Source organism: Triticum aestivum, chromosome 1A, assembly GCF_018294505.1.
Source record: "Triticum aestivum cultivar Chinese Spring chromosome 1A, IWGSC CS RefSeq v2.1, whole genome shotgun sequence".
Lineage (NCBI taxonomy): Eukaryota > Viridiplantae > Streptophyta > Magnoliopsida > Poales > Poaceae > Triticum > Triticum aestivum.
This window is the reverse complement of record NC_057794.1, coordinates 568066983-568085000: the sequence shown is the minus strand read 5'-3', so window position 1 is coordinate 568085000 and position 18018 is coordinate 568066983. Positions and strand designations below refer to the sequence as shown.

At 44.6% G+C, this 18018-nt stretch overlaps 1 protein-coding gene across 2 annotated transcripts; it reads left to right on the top strand.

Annotated features, from left to right (window-relative positions):
* Positions 1 to 1175: 1175 nt before the first annotated feature.
* Positions 1176 to 5333, top strand: LOC123068544 (GDP-mannose 3,5-epimerase 1). 2 transcript variants are annotated; one of them, XM_044491143.1, is made up of 8 exons: positions 1176 to 1416; positions 1459 to 1501; positions 3081 to 3497; positions 3918 to 4011; positions 4107 to 4236; positions 4303 to 4435; positions 4593 to 4800; positions 4968 to 5333. In XM_044491143.1, the coding sequence occupies exons 3-8, from the start codon at positions 3082 to 3084 to the stop codon at positions 5121 to 5123; spliced, it is 1137 nt and encodes a 378-aa protein (XP_044347078.1). In that variant the 5' UTR covers positions 1176 to 1416; positions 1459 to 1501; position 3081; the 3' UTR covers positions 5124 to 5333. The 2 variants fall into 2 exon arrangements, with proteins under 2 accessions (XP_044347078.1, XP_044347088.1); XM_044491153.1 differs by having other exon boundaries at positions 1200 to 1501.
* Positions 5334 to 18018: the final 12685 nt, after the last annotated feature.

Sequence of the window (18018 nt, the reverse complement as noted above, 5' to 3'; positions counted from 1 at the left end):
CTCTCTCTTCCAACCCCGTGTGTGATCTGGTTGTTAGTACTCTCATAGATTAAGGAACAAAATCATGAGAGATATGTTTCCATAGCTACCTCTATTGTTTAAACGGAAATAACTACCACTAATTAATTGCACACAATAGTAATTGGCATATTATCAATCGTACCTGCGCGCGGGCTCTCAACTTTGGATCCGGCTTGCCTGCTCCCTCCCCATGCTTCCATCCGTGCTCACACTTCATCCTACGGCTGTCTTTTTCTCTTTTTTCTTTATAATCTAATCATCTCCCCCCTGATTTTAAGGGGATGGGGCCGGGCTTTATTTTGTTCCAATCAAATCATGCCACGTATGCGGGAGCACAGATGGACGCACGCTGGAGGAGCAGGCAAGTCTCGTCTCTCAACTTTATCCAAAGTAGGAAGAAAATTAGGGTAAATGAGGAAGAGATACCTATTTTGGGATAGTAGATTAAAGAATGCAATCTTTGATTAAAGAAGAAAATAACATGGAATATTACGTGATATTTTGGCATTTTGGGGGCCCCCTTGGCGCATGGGGCCCGGGGTATATGCCCCTCTCACCCCCCACCCCTCAAGGCTCGGTCTGATCCTCAGCTCATCAAGGTTCAAATGCTAGTGCTTACATTTATTCTGAACTTATTTCAAGATTTCCGACGATGCACGTTCAGTGGGAGAAGACGTTCCCCTCGACTACGAGGCGTCTACAGTGACTTTGTAAAATCTCAAGATGATATGTCGGCTCAGTCTTTCGGAGATGCTCATAGGGATAGGATGTACATGTGTGCGTTCATAGAGGTGAATATATGCACGTAAGTATTATGAGCGCTTGCGTCTATGTGGGCTGGAGATACACAATCCCTCTACCCATCCAACCACAGGTTGGTTCGGTGCCTATGAAGTCTTTCAACACCTTACAAGATGTAAGTAAATGAGCAAGAGCAGACATGTGATGGGGATACAGCAAACACCTTGGCACCGTTGCGTCGACGTGACAGCACAAAAACGCCGTCAAAGGGCAATCATAGCCTAGACCACATGCATCAACTTCAGTACTACGTACTTGACGATACCACCGGTCGCAAAGCACCGCGAAGACCGGGACGAAGCGCAGACCAAACCGTGACCCCTCGCTGCCACCGGCGCAGCCGAAGGTAACGTGCACCAAGCCACGACCCCTGGCTGCCATTGGCGCAGCCGGAGGCAACGTGCCGCCGAGCCTGACGCACGTTCCCTCCCTCCATCCTCCTCCTGTATACTATTTGTCTTGTCTCGTTCCCTCCTCGGTCTCCCTCCACCTACCTACCCATCATCATCCCCTACATAACCCGATCTAGATCGCGGGAAGTGCATCCATCCATCCATCCAGGGCCGCACACCGCCGCCTCGCCTCCTTTGTCCCCCTCCCGCCAGCCCCACGAGAAAAAGGGAGACCACGCCGCCGCCTCCTTCCCACCGCCGACGACTGCCCCGACACCTCCGGCAAGGTAAGCTCCTCATGCATCCCTCCATGATCGCCATCTGAGTCTGCTTGGGTGTATGTATGTATGAACTATGAACTGCCTCGTAGTAATTTGCATGTATGTATTGCTTGGTGCACGATTCCTGCTGCTATGGATTGGTACCGGGCATGGGCGTGTGTACAATTAGGCGCCATGAATCGCAGGAAGTTCTGTGGTTGACTTGGACAGCAGGCGGGCGGGTGCTCGCTGTTCATGTGTACTAGTATCAGTGTATCGCCATTAGCCCCAAAGATTCTGTCAAGGAGTAGTGCTTGGTTGAACCATGTGCAGCCATAGTATTCTGTTTTGACCCCGAACCCACCGTCCGATCTAGTACAGCTCTCATGTTTTTTTTTTTGAAAGATCGTACAGCTCTCATGTGGATCCGGCCCCTGTCACTGTCAGCATTTTCCAAACTTCTTGATCTTGCACCGTTTGCCTGAATCCATCTCCCCGTCAGGTTGCTCGTACTCGCAGGCCTTCCCGGGCTCGTTTTCTTTTTGACGTGATGGGCTGCCACAATTGATAGTGTTCTGGTCAGGCCTGTCGGCACTGTTCGTCTTCCCTCAACATATTTTCTAAGCCGAAGGTACCCGCCAACCATACAGAAGGTTTCAGGTTTAGCTTGTTCAGTTGTGAGAACCTGAGAATACCTCCAAGTCGTCCCATCTGTCTAACTATTGTGTTTTCGACTTGGTCAAAGGAGGATATCGCATTCAGTAGAGGCGACACTCCTGGCATAAAAAGAGTTATTGCGAATCAAGCTCGTGTGGACAAAAAATCAGTTTTGACCTGCCATTTCAAAATAAAAAGCTGATGCAAAACAACTGTTTTTCAAGGATAACTGATGATGAAACTGAACCAACACACTGCAGAACTTTTTTGTATAATCGTACATGGCGGTCTAGAAAGATTAGCAATGCTCGAAAAAAAAATTTGAGGCCGCATCGACAACACAGCGAGACTAGTGACCTTGACAGTTTAGGCCTCTTTTGGTTCGTAGGATATTACTGGTAAATCATGTTAATTCAGCTTATTAGTACTGTCCAGTTATATGGCCACAGCTGACTACAGGATGAGGCAATACAGTAATGTGGACAGTGCTGGTGCATCGTACACAGCATTAGTGTTGTTCGAAGCAAGTTGGATATTTTATTCCCAACGGTGTTGGCCTACAGTAGGTTTAATTAGCGGCTGCAGGCCTTCCAACCTTCAGTTGATGATCCCCCCATGCTTTACTATGCTCGCCAGACACAGATCCCTGTAAAAGCTGTCGATAGGTGTGTGTGCTGAACATAGATTTGGCTGGACCATGGCTCCACAGAACATTTCTGTTTGAAATATTTGAGACACATGACAAGGAATTAATGAGCAGCCCTCTAAGCAGTGGATGTTTACTGATGTACTCTGTTCAATCTTAGCAGTTTTTTCCCTCTTAATTCCATGATATTTTTTTGTGTCCTAGTTCGAATTAAGTGCCTATCTGAAGGGAAATTCAGTAATGCTTCATATCAATTTGACTTCTAGTGTTACTCATTTTTATTTCAAATTCTTTGAACAACAGAATGGGGAGCACCGACGAGACTGGAACTCCCTATGGCGAGTACACCTATGCTGAGCTGGAGAGGGAGCTGTACTGGCCATCTGAGAAGCTGAGAATCTCGGTCACTGGAGCTGGTGGTTTCATTGGATCCCATATTGCTCGCCGTCTGAAGAGTGAGGGGCACTACATCATTGCCTCAGACTGGAAGAAGAACGAGCATATGACCGAGGACATGTTCTGCCATGAGTTCCACCTTGCTGACCTCAGGGTCATGGACAACTGCCTTAAGGTCACCACCAATGTCGACCATGTCTTCAATCTCGCTGCTGATATGGGAGGCATGGGGTTCATTCAGTCTAACCACTCTGTTATCATGTACAACAACACCATGATCAGTTTCAACATGCTTGAGGCCGGGCGTATCAACGGCGTGAAGAGGTTTGTAACTTCATTTACCCATCTAGCTGAAGTGTGCTATGAGCTTGTCCAGAGATTACTTGAAAAGGGTTTATTTGGAATTCAGAAATTACTTGAAAAGCTTTCTCAGGCAAGAGTGATAAAACCTGGAGTAGACATTTAATGTGCATGGTGGTCTTTAGAAGCTTTGTTAAAGATGCATGCTTGCATTTGACAAATATATTCATTAGTGGCATATCCAGATCTGTTTCTTGTCGAGTTGATATTGACGCTACCAAACTGAACTTAAGAAAAAAAGTAGTGCTGCTACGATATCAGAATTAACTCTGTTTTCCTTTCGAATTGTTTCAAGTACATGTCTACTTTGCAAGTACATTGCCTCAAATCCAAATAACTTACGTATCCCATATCGATTCAATTTTGTTTTTTTTGGTCCTGCAGGTTCTTCTATGCCTCGAGCGCATGCATCTATCCTGAATTCAAACAACTTGAGACAAATGTGAGCTTGAAGGAAGCTGATGCCTGGCCTGCTGAGGTGAGTTCATAGGAAATTGATGCCATTTTGTATTATACTCAGATGTGTTAAAATATCCAGATTTTAACTTCCTTTATTACTGTGCTACCATTCAGCCGCAAGATGCCTATGGCTTGGAGAAGCTCGCGACCGAGGAGCTGTGCAAGCACTACACCAAGGACTTTGACATTGAGTGCCGTATTGGCCGTTTTCACAACATTTACGGTCCCTTTGGAACATGGAAAGGTAAATCCACAAGCTCGATCATAATGTCACCCTGAGGCAAAATAATTCAATTTTGCAATTTGTTAGGCGGTCGTGAGAAGGCACCAGCTGCCTTCTGTAGAAAGGCTCAGACCTCCACCGAACAGTTCGAGATGTGGGGTGATGGTCTCCAGACTCGATCGTTCACTTTTATCGACGAGTGCGTCGAGGGTGTTCTGAGGTATATAGCTACTCGTCACATTATCCACATTATACCAGACAGAACTACATTGTTTTACCCGATAAAGGGAATATATTAATATCAAGAAGATATCAATTAAAAACTACTGCCTTGGCAGAAATGATAAATCAACATATTGACAAACTGTACTTTGTAGATTGACAAAGTCAGACTTCTGCGAGCCCGTGAACATCGGAAGCGATGAAATGGTGAGCATGAACGAGATGGCTGAGATTGTTCTCGGCTTCGAGGACAAGAAGCTGCCCATCCACCACATCCCTGGTCCAGAGGGTGTCCGTGGCCGCAACTCTGACAACACACTCATCAAGGAGAAGCTTGGCTGGGCCCCCACAATGAGGCTCAAGGTAATGCAGCATAATTGTCAAACACTGACAATTCCAACGCCACATGATAATAACACCTGAAGCTCTTTACATTAGCACAGATGCAGGCTGGTCCTGTTATGATGGCTTCAGTAAAATCCTCAGGAAGTCGAAGATAATTAATAATAATACCTATGAATTCTGTGCAGGATGGCCTAAGGTTCACCTACTTCTGGATCAAGGAGCAGATCGAGAAGGAGAGGACCGAGGGGAAGGACGTCGCCCTGTATGGATCGTCCAAGGTGGTGTCCACACAGGCGCCGGTGCAGCTCGGCTCCCTCCGCGCGGCTGACGGGAAGGAGTAAACTATGCAGATCAACGCCAGGCCTATTATGCCACTGCCCGTCGAACGGATCCTTCCATGCGAAAAACATTCAGAGAATAGCACAGCCTGCCCTACCTACCTCATGAGCGATTTTAGCAGATTCATGCGCGATTATCTTTGTGTCACCGAATTCCTGGGATACCAAACTTTTGATTGGATGAAGAATAAGATCCCCCTTTTTTACTTTGAAGCTGAGCTGTATTGTGTGCTTTCTTGTCCAGATCTGGCCATCTGGTCAAACAATTGGTCACTAGATGACTTGTTGCGCCGATGGCATCGACTATAACCAAAACTTATGTCCTTCGTGAAACCCACCGAAACCAAAGTAAGCTAACACATGAAGTGGCAGTAGGCCAGCTTAAAGTTCTTACATGTATGTATAGACCAATAGATAAACATAGTAGCTCCATTGAGTAGGTGAACAGAATTGAATAGAAGCTCTGAAGAACTCACTCGCAGAGCAAACAAGCTACTGGCGCAAGTAGCTGTAATTGCTACATAATTTGTTAGCCTATTAGCTTCCAATTAATCTGCGAGTGCATATATAATAGGCTGCAAACCAAGGCTAGCAGTCCTTATAGCAAGCAGGGCGTCATACAAAATTGGGACTGAACCAAAAATTATTCATCCCAATGCAGTTACAATCTATGAAGGGTGACGAGAAAACTTATTTTTACAAAGGAATCATAACATTAGTGAGGATTGGTCGAACTGAAATTATCGCCTCAAGCAGTGGATCATCATCACCAGATTGGAGAGTTAAGTCTGCCCAGATAATCCTATGCCCCCTGATTTTCAAGGATACACAATGGAGAGGTGTATCAGTAGCAAAGAGGAAGAGCCAAGCGACTGATACAACGCTTTTCAGCATACAGTTCACACACCACAACTACAAGGACACAAGCAGCTCGCCTAGTCGAACCTCAAGCCACAAATGGCGACGAGGCATGGTTCAGACTGTTAAATGTAATTTTAGTTTTTGTATACCGTATAGCGTATAGTATTGTATACGGATACCTGCACCTTGTACAACTTGGCTTCCAAGCCAACTCGGCTTCCAAGCCATCTATATTAACATGCAACCGGTGTGGACTCAAGCACCGTTCCCGTCATCACGTTTGACATGGTATCAGAGCCCCTCCTCCCGTGACCTAGCTGCCGCCGCCGCCGCCGCTCTCCAGCCGCCGCCGCCGCCGAAGACAAACAAAACCTCGCCGCCGTTGCTGCCTTCAAGCCGCCGCCGCCGCATCAACAACCAAACAAACAACCTCGCCGCCGCTGCTGTCTTCAAGCCGCCGCCGCTGCATCAACAACCTAGACAAACAACCTCGCCGTCGCTGCTGCCTTTAAGCCGCCGCCGCCGCATCAACAACCAAACAAACAACCTCCGATCCGATCTAACACCATGAGCTCGTCGACATCAACTTCAGCCCTGGCCGCTGCCCTCGGGAGCCCTCCAACTCAGCTTCTGACGCGAGATAACTTTCTGCTATGGCAAGCCCTCATCGTTCCGGCGTTCCGTGGCGCCAATGTTATGGGCCTTCTCGATGGCTCTGACCGTGCTCCAGCCAAGATCACCGAGTCTGATGGCTCCAATGGGACGAAGATCGAAGCTGAAAACCCTGCGTATGTGGCCTGGATTGCTCGGGACCAACAGGTGTTGCGTTTTCTTCTGAATTCGCTCTCTCCAGAGATTCTGTCGCATGTTCTAGGCATGGATACTACTGCTTTGGCGTGGATTGCCGTTAACACTATGTTCAAAACAGCATCTCGCACCAAGGCTCAACATCTGCGTGAGAAGCTCAACGACACCAAGAAACTGACAATGACTGCTAATCAGTACTACACCAAGATGAAAGGCTTCGCTTCCGAGCTTTCAGCACTTGGAAAACCGATTGGAGATGATGAGCTCCTAGGTTACCTTCTGCATGGTCTGGACAAAGGTGAATACAACTCTCTTATCACCACAGTTCATGGAAACCCTAGCACCACCATAGATGAATTTTATGAGCAGTTATGTGGATATGATATGCGCAATGGAGTTGAAGAGAATGGCTCGTTTATTTCCTCTGCAAATCTGGCTCCTTGGGGCTATGAGCGCTCACGTGGTCGCACTCCACCTCCACGTCGTTACTCACCTCCTCCTCCTCCTCTCCGTGGTCGCAGCCCTGACAGTGGTTGTTCCTACCGTGGAGGGGTGGTGGTGATCGATACCGTGACAATGATGATGACCGTGGTTGGCGTCGTGATGAGCGCCGCAATGATGACTGTGGTTGGCGCCGTGATGACCGTAGAGATGATGACCGTGGTTGGCGTCGTGATGATCGTAGAGATGATGATCGCTGTGGAGACCGGCGTGATGATCGCCGTGATAGGCGTAATGATGGTGGTGGACGTCGCCCAGATCGTACCCTACCAAGTATGTTGACACCGATTGTCAGATTTGCAAGAAGCATGAACACCCTGCTAGTCATTGTTGGTGGCGTTATGCTGATGACAAGAAAAAGAGAGATGATGTGAGAGATGATGCAGAAAAGGGGGCACTTCTTGCTGCTGCCCCATATGGTGTTGACACAAATTGGTATGCTGATTCTGGAGCCACCGATCACATCATTAGTGAGCTGAACAGGCTTCTCATCGCCAACAAATATCATGGGCAAGACAAGGTGCGCACTGTTGAAGGCACAAGTATGAACATCAGTCATATTGGTGATTCAATGTTACGTACCCCTCATGGCTCCTTTGACCTTAAAAATATTCTTCTTGTTCCAAATGCATCTAAGAACCTTTTGTCTATTCATCGATTTACTCTTGATAATCTTGTCTTTATTGAGTTTCATCCTTTCTTCTTTTTAATCAAGGACCAGGCAACTTGAAGAACTCTGTTTAGGGGCCCTTGCTATGGTGGACTCTATCCTTTGGTGCCTATGTTTCATGAGACTTCCAAGCATGCTTTCTTCACAATAAAGCCGTCATCCTCTACTTGGCATCGGCGTTTAGGACATCCTTCTTCTTTTGTCGTTCAGCAAGTTCTTAGGAGAAATAAAATAGCTTACACCCCAGAGAGTACTCCATATGTTTGTGATTCTTGTCAGTTAGCTAAGAGTCATCAGTTGCCATATCATGTTTCCTCTAGTGTCTCCACTGCTCCCTTGGAGCAAGTTTTTTCTGATGTATGGGGTCTTGCCCCACTCTCTGTGGGAAAACATACATATTATGTAAACTTTATCGATGATTTCAGTAAATTTACTTGGATATATTTGCTTAAGAAGCGTTCTGATGTTTATCAAGCCTTTCTTAATTATCAGCAATATGTTGAGCGCAAGTTTGATAGGAAAATTATTACTATGCAAACCGATTGGGGAGGCGAGTATGAAAAGTTAAATGGTTTCTTTCAAAGGGTTGGCATCACTCATCATGTTTCATGCCCTCATGCTCATCAACAAAACGGTTCTGCTGAGAGAAAACACCGTCACATAGTTGAAGTTGGTCTAGCATTACTTGCCAATGCCTCCATGCCTTTAAAATATTGGGATGAAGCTTTTATAACTGCCACCTTTCTCATAAACTTGCTTCCTAGCAAAGTCCTAAATTTTGACACTCCTATTGAACGTCTCCTTCATGTCAAACCAAATTATGATGCTCTTCGAACTTTTGATTGTGCCTGTTGGCCAAATCTTCGTCCTTACAACAAGCGAAAGCTTGCTTTTCGCTCAAAACGGTGTGTTTTTCTTGGTTATAGTCCTCTTCACAAGGGTGTCAAATGTCTTGATGTTTCAACAGGAATAATTTATATCTCACGTGATGTAGTTTTTGATAAGAATGTTTTTCCTTTTGCCTCCCTTCATCCCAATGCCGGTGCCCTCCTAAAACAACAAATCTTACTTCTTCCATATTCCACTTCCTTTTCTCATGAGGGTGCACCTAATATTGATAACTATGTGTCTCCTATTGTGCCAATAACTGATGTGCAACAGGTAGAAGAGGATCCCGAAGAAAATTTCAGTCCAAATGGTTCTCCCAATGGTTCAGAAATTGCAAGTGAAAATCCAGCAGAAAATGCCGAAACAGACACTGATATTGAGGTGGATGCGCCTGATTATTCTACTGCCAGCACTGATCTCGACGACGGCCAGCCCGAGGAGGATTCTCCCGCACGCTCCCCTGGCCACTCACGACGCGCAGCAGACAGCTCGGGTGCCCCTCCTGAGCGGTCGCTGTCGCCGCGGTCCCCGCCTCTACACACCCCGACGTCGCCCCGGTCTCCTGTCTCCTCTGGTCAGCTGTCGGCCGCAGTTTCCTCTGCCTCTTCTGTGGCCACAACTGCTGAGGGGGGAAGTATTTCAGAAAATGAAGATGGGAGTGAAAATTCAGAAGCGAATTCAGAAGCTGATGCATCACCTTCACCGCCACCTCCACCTTCTGAACCTGCTGCTGTTGGAGTTCGTACACGTCTTTAGAAAGGTATACGACAGCCAAAACAATATACTGACGGCACTGTCCGATGGTGCATGTTATCTTCTACAGGAGGTGAACCATGCACACTTGTGGAGGCGTTAAATGACTCAAACTGGCGTCAAGCAATGCAAGAAGAGTATGATGCATTAATTGAGAACAAGACTTGGCATCTTGTTCCTCCAAGCAGCAACAAGAATTTAATTGACTGCAAATGGGTATATCGTGTCAAGAAGAAAGCTGATGGTTCTATTGACAGGTACAAAGCAAGATTGGTTGCAAAAGGATTCAAACAATGGTATGGAATTGATTATGAGGATACTTTCAGCCCTGTGGTTAAAATTGCTACTATTAAAATTGTTTTGGCTCTTTCTGTTTCTCGAGGATGGAGTTTACGGCAGCTAAATGTCAAGAACGCGTTTCTTCATGGTGTTCTGGAAGAGGAGGTATATATGAGACAGCCTCCAGGTTTTGAAAATCCTCACGCTCTGCATCATATTTGTAGACTTGACAAAGCTCTTTATGGACTGAAACAAGCACCTAGAGCCTGGTATTCTAGACTCAGTGCCAAGTTGAGTGACCTTGGTTTTATACCCTCAAAGGCTGATACTTCATTGTTTCTCTACAACAAGTCAGGCATCACAATTTATATATTGATATATGTTGATGATATTATAGTAACAAGCTCCTCTGATTATGCTATTACGGTTTTGCTTCGAGATTTAAGTGAGAACTTTGCTATCAAAGATCTAGGTGATTTGCATTACTTTCTTGGTATTGAAGTTAAGAACGTTGGAACCGGTTTGGTTCTTACACAGGAAAAGTATGCAAAGGATTTACTTGCAAAGATTGGTATGTTTGGTTGCAAAGCTGCACCTACACCATTGTCTTCTACAGAACAATTATCTCTTACTGATGGTACACCTTTGGGTCCTGATGACAGCACCAAGTATCGCAGTATTGTTGGAGGATTGCAGTATTTGACATTAACACGTCCAGATCTATCTTATTCAGTGAATAAAGTCTGTCAGTTCCTTCATGCTCCAACTACAGAACATTGGTCAGCTATGAAGCGAATTATGAGATACATACAGGATACCTTGAAAGTTGGAATCACAATTGTCAAATCTTCTTCTATATTTCTTAGTGCTTTCTCTGATGCAGACTGTGCAGGTTCTCTTGATGATAGAAGATCCACAGGTGGTTTTGCTATATTTGTTGGACCAAACTTGGTCTCTTGGAGTGCTAGGAAACAAGCTACAGTATCCAGGTCCAGTACTGAAGTTGAATACAAAGCTTTAGCAAATGCTACAACAGAGTTATTTTGGGTTGAAGCTCTCCTTGGTGAACTTGGAGTTAAATTGAAGGAAAAACCATGTCTTTGGTGTGACAATTTAGGTGCTACCTATTTGTCTGCTAATCCAGTGTTTCATGCTCGCACTAAGCATATTGAGATAGATTTTCACTTTGTGAGAGAGAGAGTTGCTGAAAATTTACTGAATATCAGATTTGTCTCAAGCAAAAATCAAGTTGCAGATGGCTTTACAAAGGCACTTTCAGTGAAGCAACTAGATGAGTTTAAGCGTAATCTAAACCTTTCAAAGGCTTAGATTAAGGGGGAGTGTTAAATGTAATTTTAGTTTTTGTATACCATATAGCGTATAGTATTGTATACGGATACCTGCATCTTGTACAACTTGGCTTCCAAGCCAACTCGGCTTCCAAGCCATCTATATTAACATGCAACCGGTGTGGACTCAAGCACCGTTCCCGTCATCACGTTTGACACAGACACAAAATATCCGTTCAACCGAGGTGCATACCACAAATATATCAGCTCACCAGCTAACGAATACAATCTCCTCGGAGAAACGCCAAGAAAACAGTGTGCAGGCAGCAAAGCATCCCTTAGTTTTTTACAAAGGAAACAAACTTACAAATTACAGCCCAAACACAGAATAAAAGGTTTGAAAATGCATACAATTAAAAATAGCGCCTGCTGCTAATACCTAGAGTGTTTGAAATAATTGACTTGTTCTTTTTCTAAACCGAGGCAACTTAAGCAAATATAATGCTGATTAGGTTCGAGCGGAAGCAGAAGCAGAAGCAATATTTTCTATGTGAGTGCGCCCATTCCCCGACCTGTGCGAGGAGAACCAGCAATCACAAACCCATCCGCACACTTTAGGTCGACCCATTGCGGGCGCCCCTGCTTTTTCATTACTATTTTTCAAAAGTTCTGAATTTGTTTTTTTTGTTTCCTTATTTGCAAAAAATGTTCGTAAATTCAAAAATATTAACAAATTTTAAGAAAATGACCATGAATTCAAAAAAAATCAAGACTTTAAAAAATCTTTGAGAATTCAAAAAATGTTTGGCACTTTAAAAAATGTTCATGAATTTCAAAAAATTTGCTGTTCAAAAAATGTTCAAGAATTCTTAACATGTTCGCGCGTTCGAAAATTGTTCATGATTTCCAAAACATGGTCGCGAATTCAAAAATCTTCATAAAGTTCAAACAATGGTTCGTGAGTTTATTTTTTTCACTAATTTCAAAAAAATCGGAAGTTTAAAAAATGTTCACGAATTCCAAATAATTATCAAGAATTAAAAAAATATTCACGAATTTCTGAAACACATTTGGCAGTTTTGAAAAAATGTTCATGACTTTCACGAAGTTTTAAGAAATGTCACGAATTTCAGGAAAAAAATATCAAATTCAAAAGCGGTCACAACTTTTAAAAAATTGTTCATGAATCTCAAAATAAATTCACGGTTTTTAAAAAGTTCAAGTTCTGATTTTTTTTAAAATGTTTACGTTTTTTATAATAAAATAAAAAGGAAGCAAAAACGAAAAATAAATAGTATAAGTAAATAATAGTACTACTATTAATAATAAAAAACCATAAAACGAAAGAAAACCTGGAATAATAAAAAAAAGTGAAAAAGATTCAGGGAATGCGAGGAAAAACCTGGAATGGGCGTGCGAGGGGTACACTTTTGATTGCTATTCCCCGACCTACGCCCGGAATAGGATTAGCCTTTCTATATGTTGCTCGTTGTGATAGACAGTCAATCACAACGCTGCTACCTGGGCCGGTCCTTGTAGTTTTTTTTTGTTCTCCTTTTTTGTTTCTAGTTTTTATTTCATTTCCACTTGTAAAACTCCTGTAAATTTTGATATATCAACATTTGATAAATTCACGAATATTGTTTATATTAACGAGCATTTTCTTTCTAATTTGATGAAAAATTTAAATCCATGAACATTTTGAGATGTTCATCTTTTTTTTGTAATAACATATTTTATATCTGCCAAAACTAACAACTAGTTTTTTCAGGGATCTGTTTCTAGTGTTTTCAAAATTCATGGATATTGGCGGTGGCCGCCGATGGGTGTACAACATTGCATTGCAGTTACGTTGCCGCCTTCGGCACTAGCTCGCAACTCAATGTTGGCCAACTTCCACATTGTGATCATCCCCTTCTCCTTTTTGAGCAAACACTAGCTCTTTTTTTTTGAGGGAAAGCATTGTGATCATCTTTTTCTAGTAGTATAAAAGTGATACTACATCGCACAAGAATGCTAAAATATTATCCTCTATCGCAGCTCTCATCTATGCTTCATACGTATAAAAAATTAGACACCAAGACAAAACCCTCAAATCTGATGCTTCATTTTTACCATTTAAGAAGTTTTTGACTAAGAACCCAACCGGAATTTGGATGAATAGTTTATCTCGGTCACTCGCCATAGCTTGACCTTTCTAAGAGCATCTGTAGGCGTATATGACAAATATCACCCCTCATATGTCTACGGACGCGTCGACAGAGATGGCTCGGCCATTTCTCAATTTTGCGTCCGATGCAATTGCGTACCTCAAATTCATACTACACTATGCAACACAAAAACTACGTACTACATAGATAAACCTAGCCAAAACTACTTGTTGTCAGACATGCAGACGACCTCCTGGTCATTGGCCGCTGCCCGCAGCTACGACTCCTCGTTGGACTCCATGTCGGTGAAGAGTTTGTCGCCCTTCGGCTTCGCCTTGCGGAGGAAGCAGTGGTTGGCCTCCACCTCTGCCTCCGAGCGGATAGAATCGAGTATGGCCTACTGCTCCGCTGCCTCCTCCGCTTGGGCGACCTCAAACTTGCCCAGTGTGTCGGCCATGCCGAATCCGGCAGTCGGAGGCACCAGATCTGCCTTGCGTTCCTCCTTTTCCGTCTCCTCATCCGGCGGCTGCTGCTCCACGTTCTCCTCCTCCTCCTCCTCCCCTCTCCTCCTCCAAGGAGTCTGAAGGAAGGGTAGCCACAATCTGAGCTTTGCGTCGGGCCCGGATCTCCTCAAAGAGCTCTAACTGGTGCTATAGAGTGAGCATTGCGTAAGTGTTGATTTGCTGCCGTGCTATGTCCATAGGTGGACGACAAGCTCCGAGCTACGAATGGATGGGGAGTGGTGCTAGGGTTGGGGTCCCCGTCCAACTTAAATGACCGGATTTGGCTGCTCGGTCAGCGTGTCGGAGCGGCGTTCTCACCGGACTGTTGGGTTTCGACGAGTGTCGACGTGGATCCTGCACATCAGTCCAACGTGGCGGATGCGCCTGGGCGCATCCGGGCCTCCTCATATCCGCCCTAGATATGATTTGGATATTAGGAGTGCCGGTCAGCAAGGCATATAGGGCCGATATGAGGGATACGACTGGTCGAGATTTTGCGACCGGTCAATTACCGGGCTTTCCGCCCAGACATATAAGAGAAGTTTGAGGAGCCCGGCTGTAGATGTTCTAACTCTACTAGCGTGTCTGTGCATCATGTTTGTATAGTACATTTGAAATGACTTCTTACATAAGTGATGTGATTGAATTCTTTTAAACTTTACTAGATAATTGCTCGTGTGATACAATGAGAGTATAAACAATATAGTAGATTAGCATGTGATTGCACATTTATTGTTACATCTTAGCAAGTTTTTGTATGCAATTTGCCGTGATTTACCTGCCATCTTATTGTTAAGGAATTATTTGGTAAGAATTTATTGACTTACCAAAAAAATTATTTAGAAGAAAGATCAGAGAAAATGCCATATTATCGTTAAGCACTTATTTTGTAAGAATTTATAGACTTACCAAAGAATATTATTATTTAGGAGAAAATCGGAGATGGGAGGAAAAAATCTAACAGGAGGGGAGGGGCATCTATAGAGAGGTTGGATGAAGAAGTGAGTGGAGCAGGAACCTTATGTTTTTTTAGGTAGCAGAGATAGGGATTACTTAAGCTTCCTTTTAACAACTTGCTCACATGGTCCACCAGAATCTACCAGCTGATCCCCCACCCCCCGAAAGAAAGAAAGAATCTACACCAGCTAATTGTTCTTACGTACTGTCATGCATGCCCTCTACACATTGTTTATTCACACTCCCCCGCAAAAGATAAAGAATTAGTGTGATGCCATGCCCACTACGTGCTCACAAGCCTCTTTCAAAAAGGAGTCATTCGGTTGCGCGCCGTGACTTGTGCCAGATTTTGGACTATAAATACTTGTTACGCAATAACTATATCCACACACTATCGCCTCGTGCAGACAACCTATATAATCATTTACTGAGTAAGCACATGTTCTTTACTTCAAGGTTTTCGATACCTAAACCCCTTGGTCTTTTGGCCCGTAAAGGATGTCACACTTAGTTGGTCTGTACTTTGATATATTCTCATCACTTTGCTAAAAAAATTGTGACCGATAGAATTTCAACCATTTCCATACTCCCATGGGTACTTCAAAGAAGGATAATAGAAACATTAACATGCTTGTAAGCACGGAATTTATTAGAATCAGTCGATCCACATAAGACATAAGCTTGCCTTTCCAATAGCCAAGCTTCTTCTCATATCGATCTTCAATGCACTTCATTCTTTGTTGGTTAGTTTATGATGATGCCGGCTTAGTAAGTAGCTTGTTTCAATATTGGTGAGACATCTTCCTACATGTGGGCCGGGTGGTGTAGGGAAGGTACTAGATGTTTTGTGCCATTGGTGTAGGAATCAATTTTTGTGACATGAAAAAATAAAATTATATTGTTGTGTCGGCATCATAAACATACGGGATGGTTTATATAGATGCATGCATAGCGAAGTGGTGTGCTGCTATTATCTGCGTCCAGTGCACATGCTGCCATAAGACCCCCCCTTCTGCTCCCGCCTATGGAGTTCGTAGATATGGTCAACCACACACACAACTCATCCTCCTTCATCGAGTACCCCGCCGTCCTTCTTACTCTACAAAATGACATGAAGTTCAAAAATAAGCTTAATGACATTTGACTGAACACCTGTCGGGAATGGTGTTCGCCATGGACGACGTCGACGCGGGCGGAGGGTACCTGACTATGGACGACGCCGTAATACAAGGCGAGCGGGCGGGTGGGTGGGGATTGCGGACGTCCGGTAATGCCTGTGCGGTAGCCGGAGAGTACAATGGTCAGACGAGAAGGGTGCGGATACAAAGTAAGGGGGAAGGGGCGGAGTGAAAGAGAATGAGTGCGAGAGGGAGGATTTGAATGGACCGAGAGTGTCGGAGTCCTACGTTGCAGTGATCTGGAACCCGCAAAGCCTCACAGTTTGCTTCCAATTTGCGACAAAAAAGACGTCTGAATCACTCCGCGATCGATAGGTACCACATTAGATGATAGAATTAGTCCGGACAGCTACGATCCGGACGGGTGCGGACAGTTTAAGAGTGACTGTAGAGATGCCCTTACACCTGGTTTATATCGATGGATGCAGAGCGACGTGGCGTGCCGCTATTCTTTGTGTCCAGTGGCCTTGGTAAACGATTCAAACGACAGACGTACGCGGAGAAGTACGGAGAATTTGTGCAGGACTCGTTCATGTTTATGTGCCGTCAGATCCCCAACACTTGGCCTTTAATTTGGTCTCCGACCTCCGATCCAGACGCGGGGTTTTGGTCTGAATCGATCAGCGGACCATGCGTAGTACTTGGTCTGAGTCGTTCCAGCTTGTTGGACACGTAGCAAGCATCAGACCAGAGGAAGAGTCGCACAAACCTTCACTAACGTCAAAGGAATGCATGCTTTTGAAGTTTGAACCCTGAATTCACGTCAAAAGGAAGCACACGTACAAATATTATTTGTTGGACAGGAAGCTGGAATTCCTCGAGTACAAGGGGCTGGTCCTGGTCGTGCGTAGCGTCCTTGTTAATGTAGTGTAGCCAACGGGAACAGTTCATCGATCACTTGCCGTACTACTTAGTCAAGAAATAGCTCCTCTGAACTGGACCAAATGTATCCTGTGTATAGAATTCCAATCAGAACACATATACTAGAGGTCGCTGGCTCTTGCCACGGATCGTCCTTGTTAACCGATGCCCATGAGAAAGATTGACCGTGCAGTGTTGACGTCATCAAGAGGACTACTCGTCAGTTGTTGTAGGCAAATCAACGGTGCTTAGGTCTCCGTCCAATGGTCAAAGGGTTGGAACGCCAAAAGTAGGTGGGGAGATCGGAAGCAGTGACCCATTCTACACGGCCGGCCAATGCACCACACGTATGCGCTTGCATGTCTATATAAACCCGAGGCCCATCATGCAATTCTACCCATCTCCATTTTTAGCAGAAACAAACCAAGCTCTCACTTAGATCAGAACCCTGCTGAAGCTCGGAACCTGAAGCCACTGAGCACGAAGCAAGGCAATCCTTTCCTTCCTAGATCAAAATCTGCTGCACGTCTCCCTTCTGGCGCAACAGCAGCGATGGCGGCGTTGATGAGGATGGTGCTGCTGGTCGTGTTCTTGGTGCACATGTTCAGCGTCGTTGCGCCTGTCTCGGCGAGGACGTTGAAGGGCGACGCCTCCTGGCTCAGGGACGGCATCGGGATGGTGGCGGAGATGCTCCGCGACCTCAAATCAGGGTCCAGCCCTCCCACGCACTGCTGCTAGCTAATTGATCAAGCAACACCATGCATCACCTCCTCACACTCACAGTTTTTCTTCGGTTACAAGATGTAAAGATGCGAGGCTCTGTTTTCTTTTGCCTCTTTGCTGCACAGGTCTATAGCTAGGATCATTCTTTTGTTTTACAGATCTATCAACTGGCCTTTCAACAAAGGTCAAACCTTAACCATGTCTTTTGAATACAAAATTTGTCCATTCTTTCAAGCAATCAATCACAATGATAGTGTGTGCGTACATGAATTGCGTCTGCAGCCCCCATTCGGGTATATTTAGCTCACATCGTCGGGCCACTGTTCGGCCAATCTTTTTAGGTTCTTCTTTTTTAAGAATAAATAGAAAAAAAACTACCATAGTTGCATTATAGGTTCAAAAATTCTATCAGTTTTTAGGGTTACAATTTTTTTCAAGAAATACTACCACTTCGCACTAGTTATTGGTTCGGCAAAAT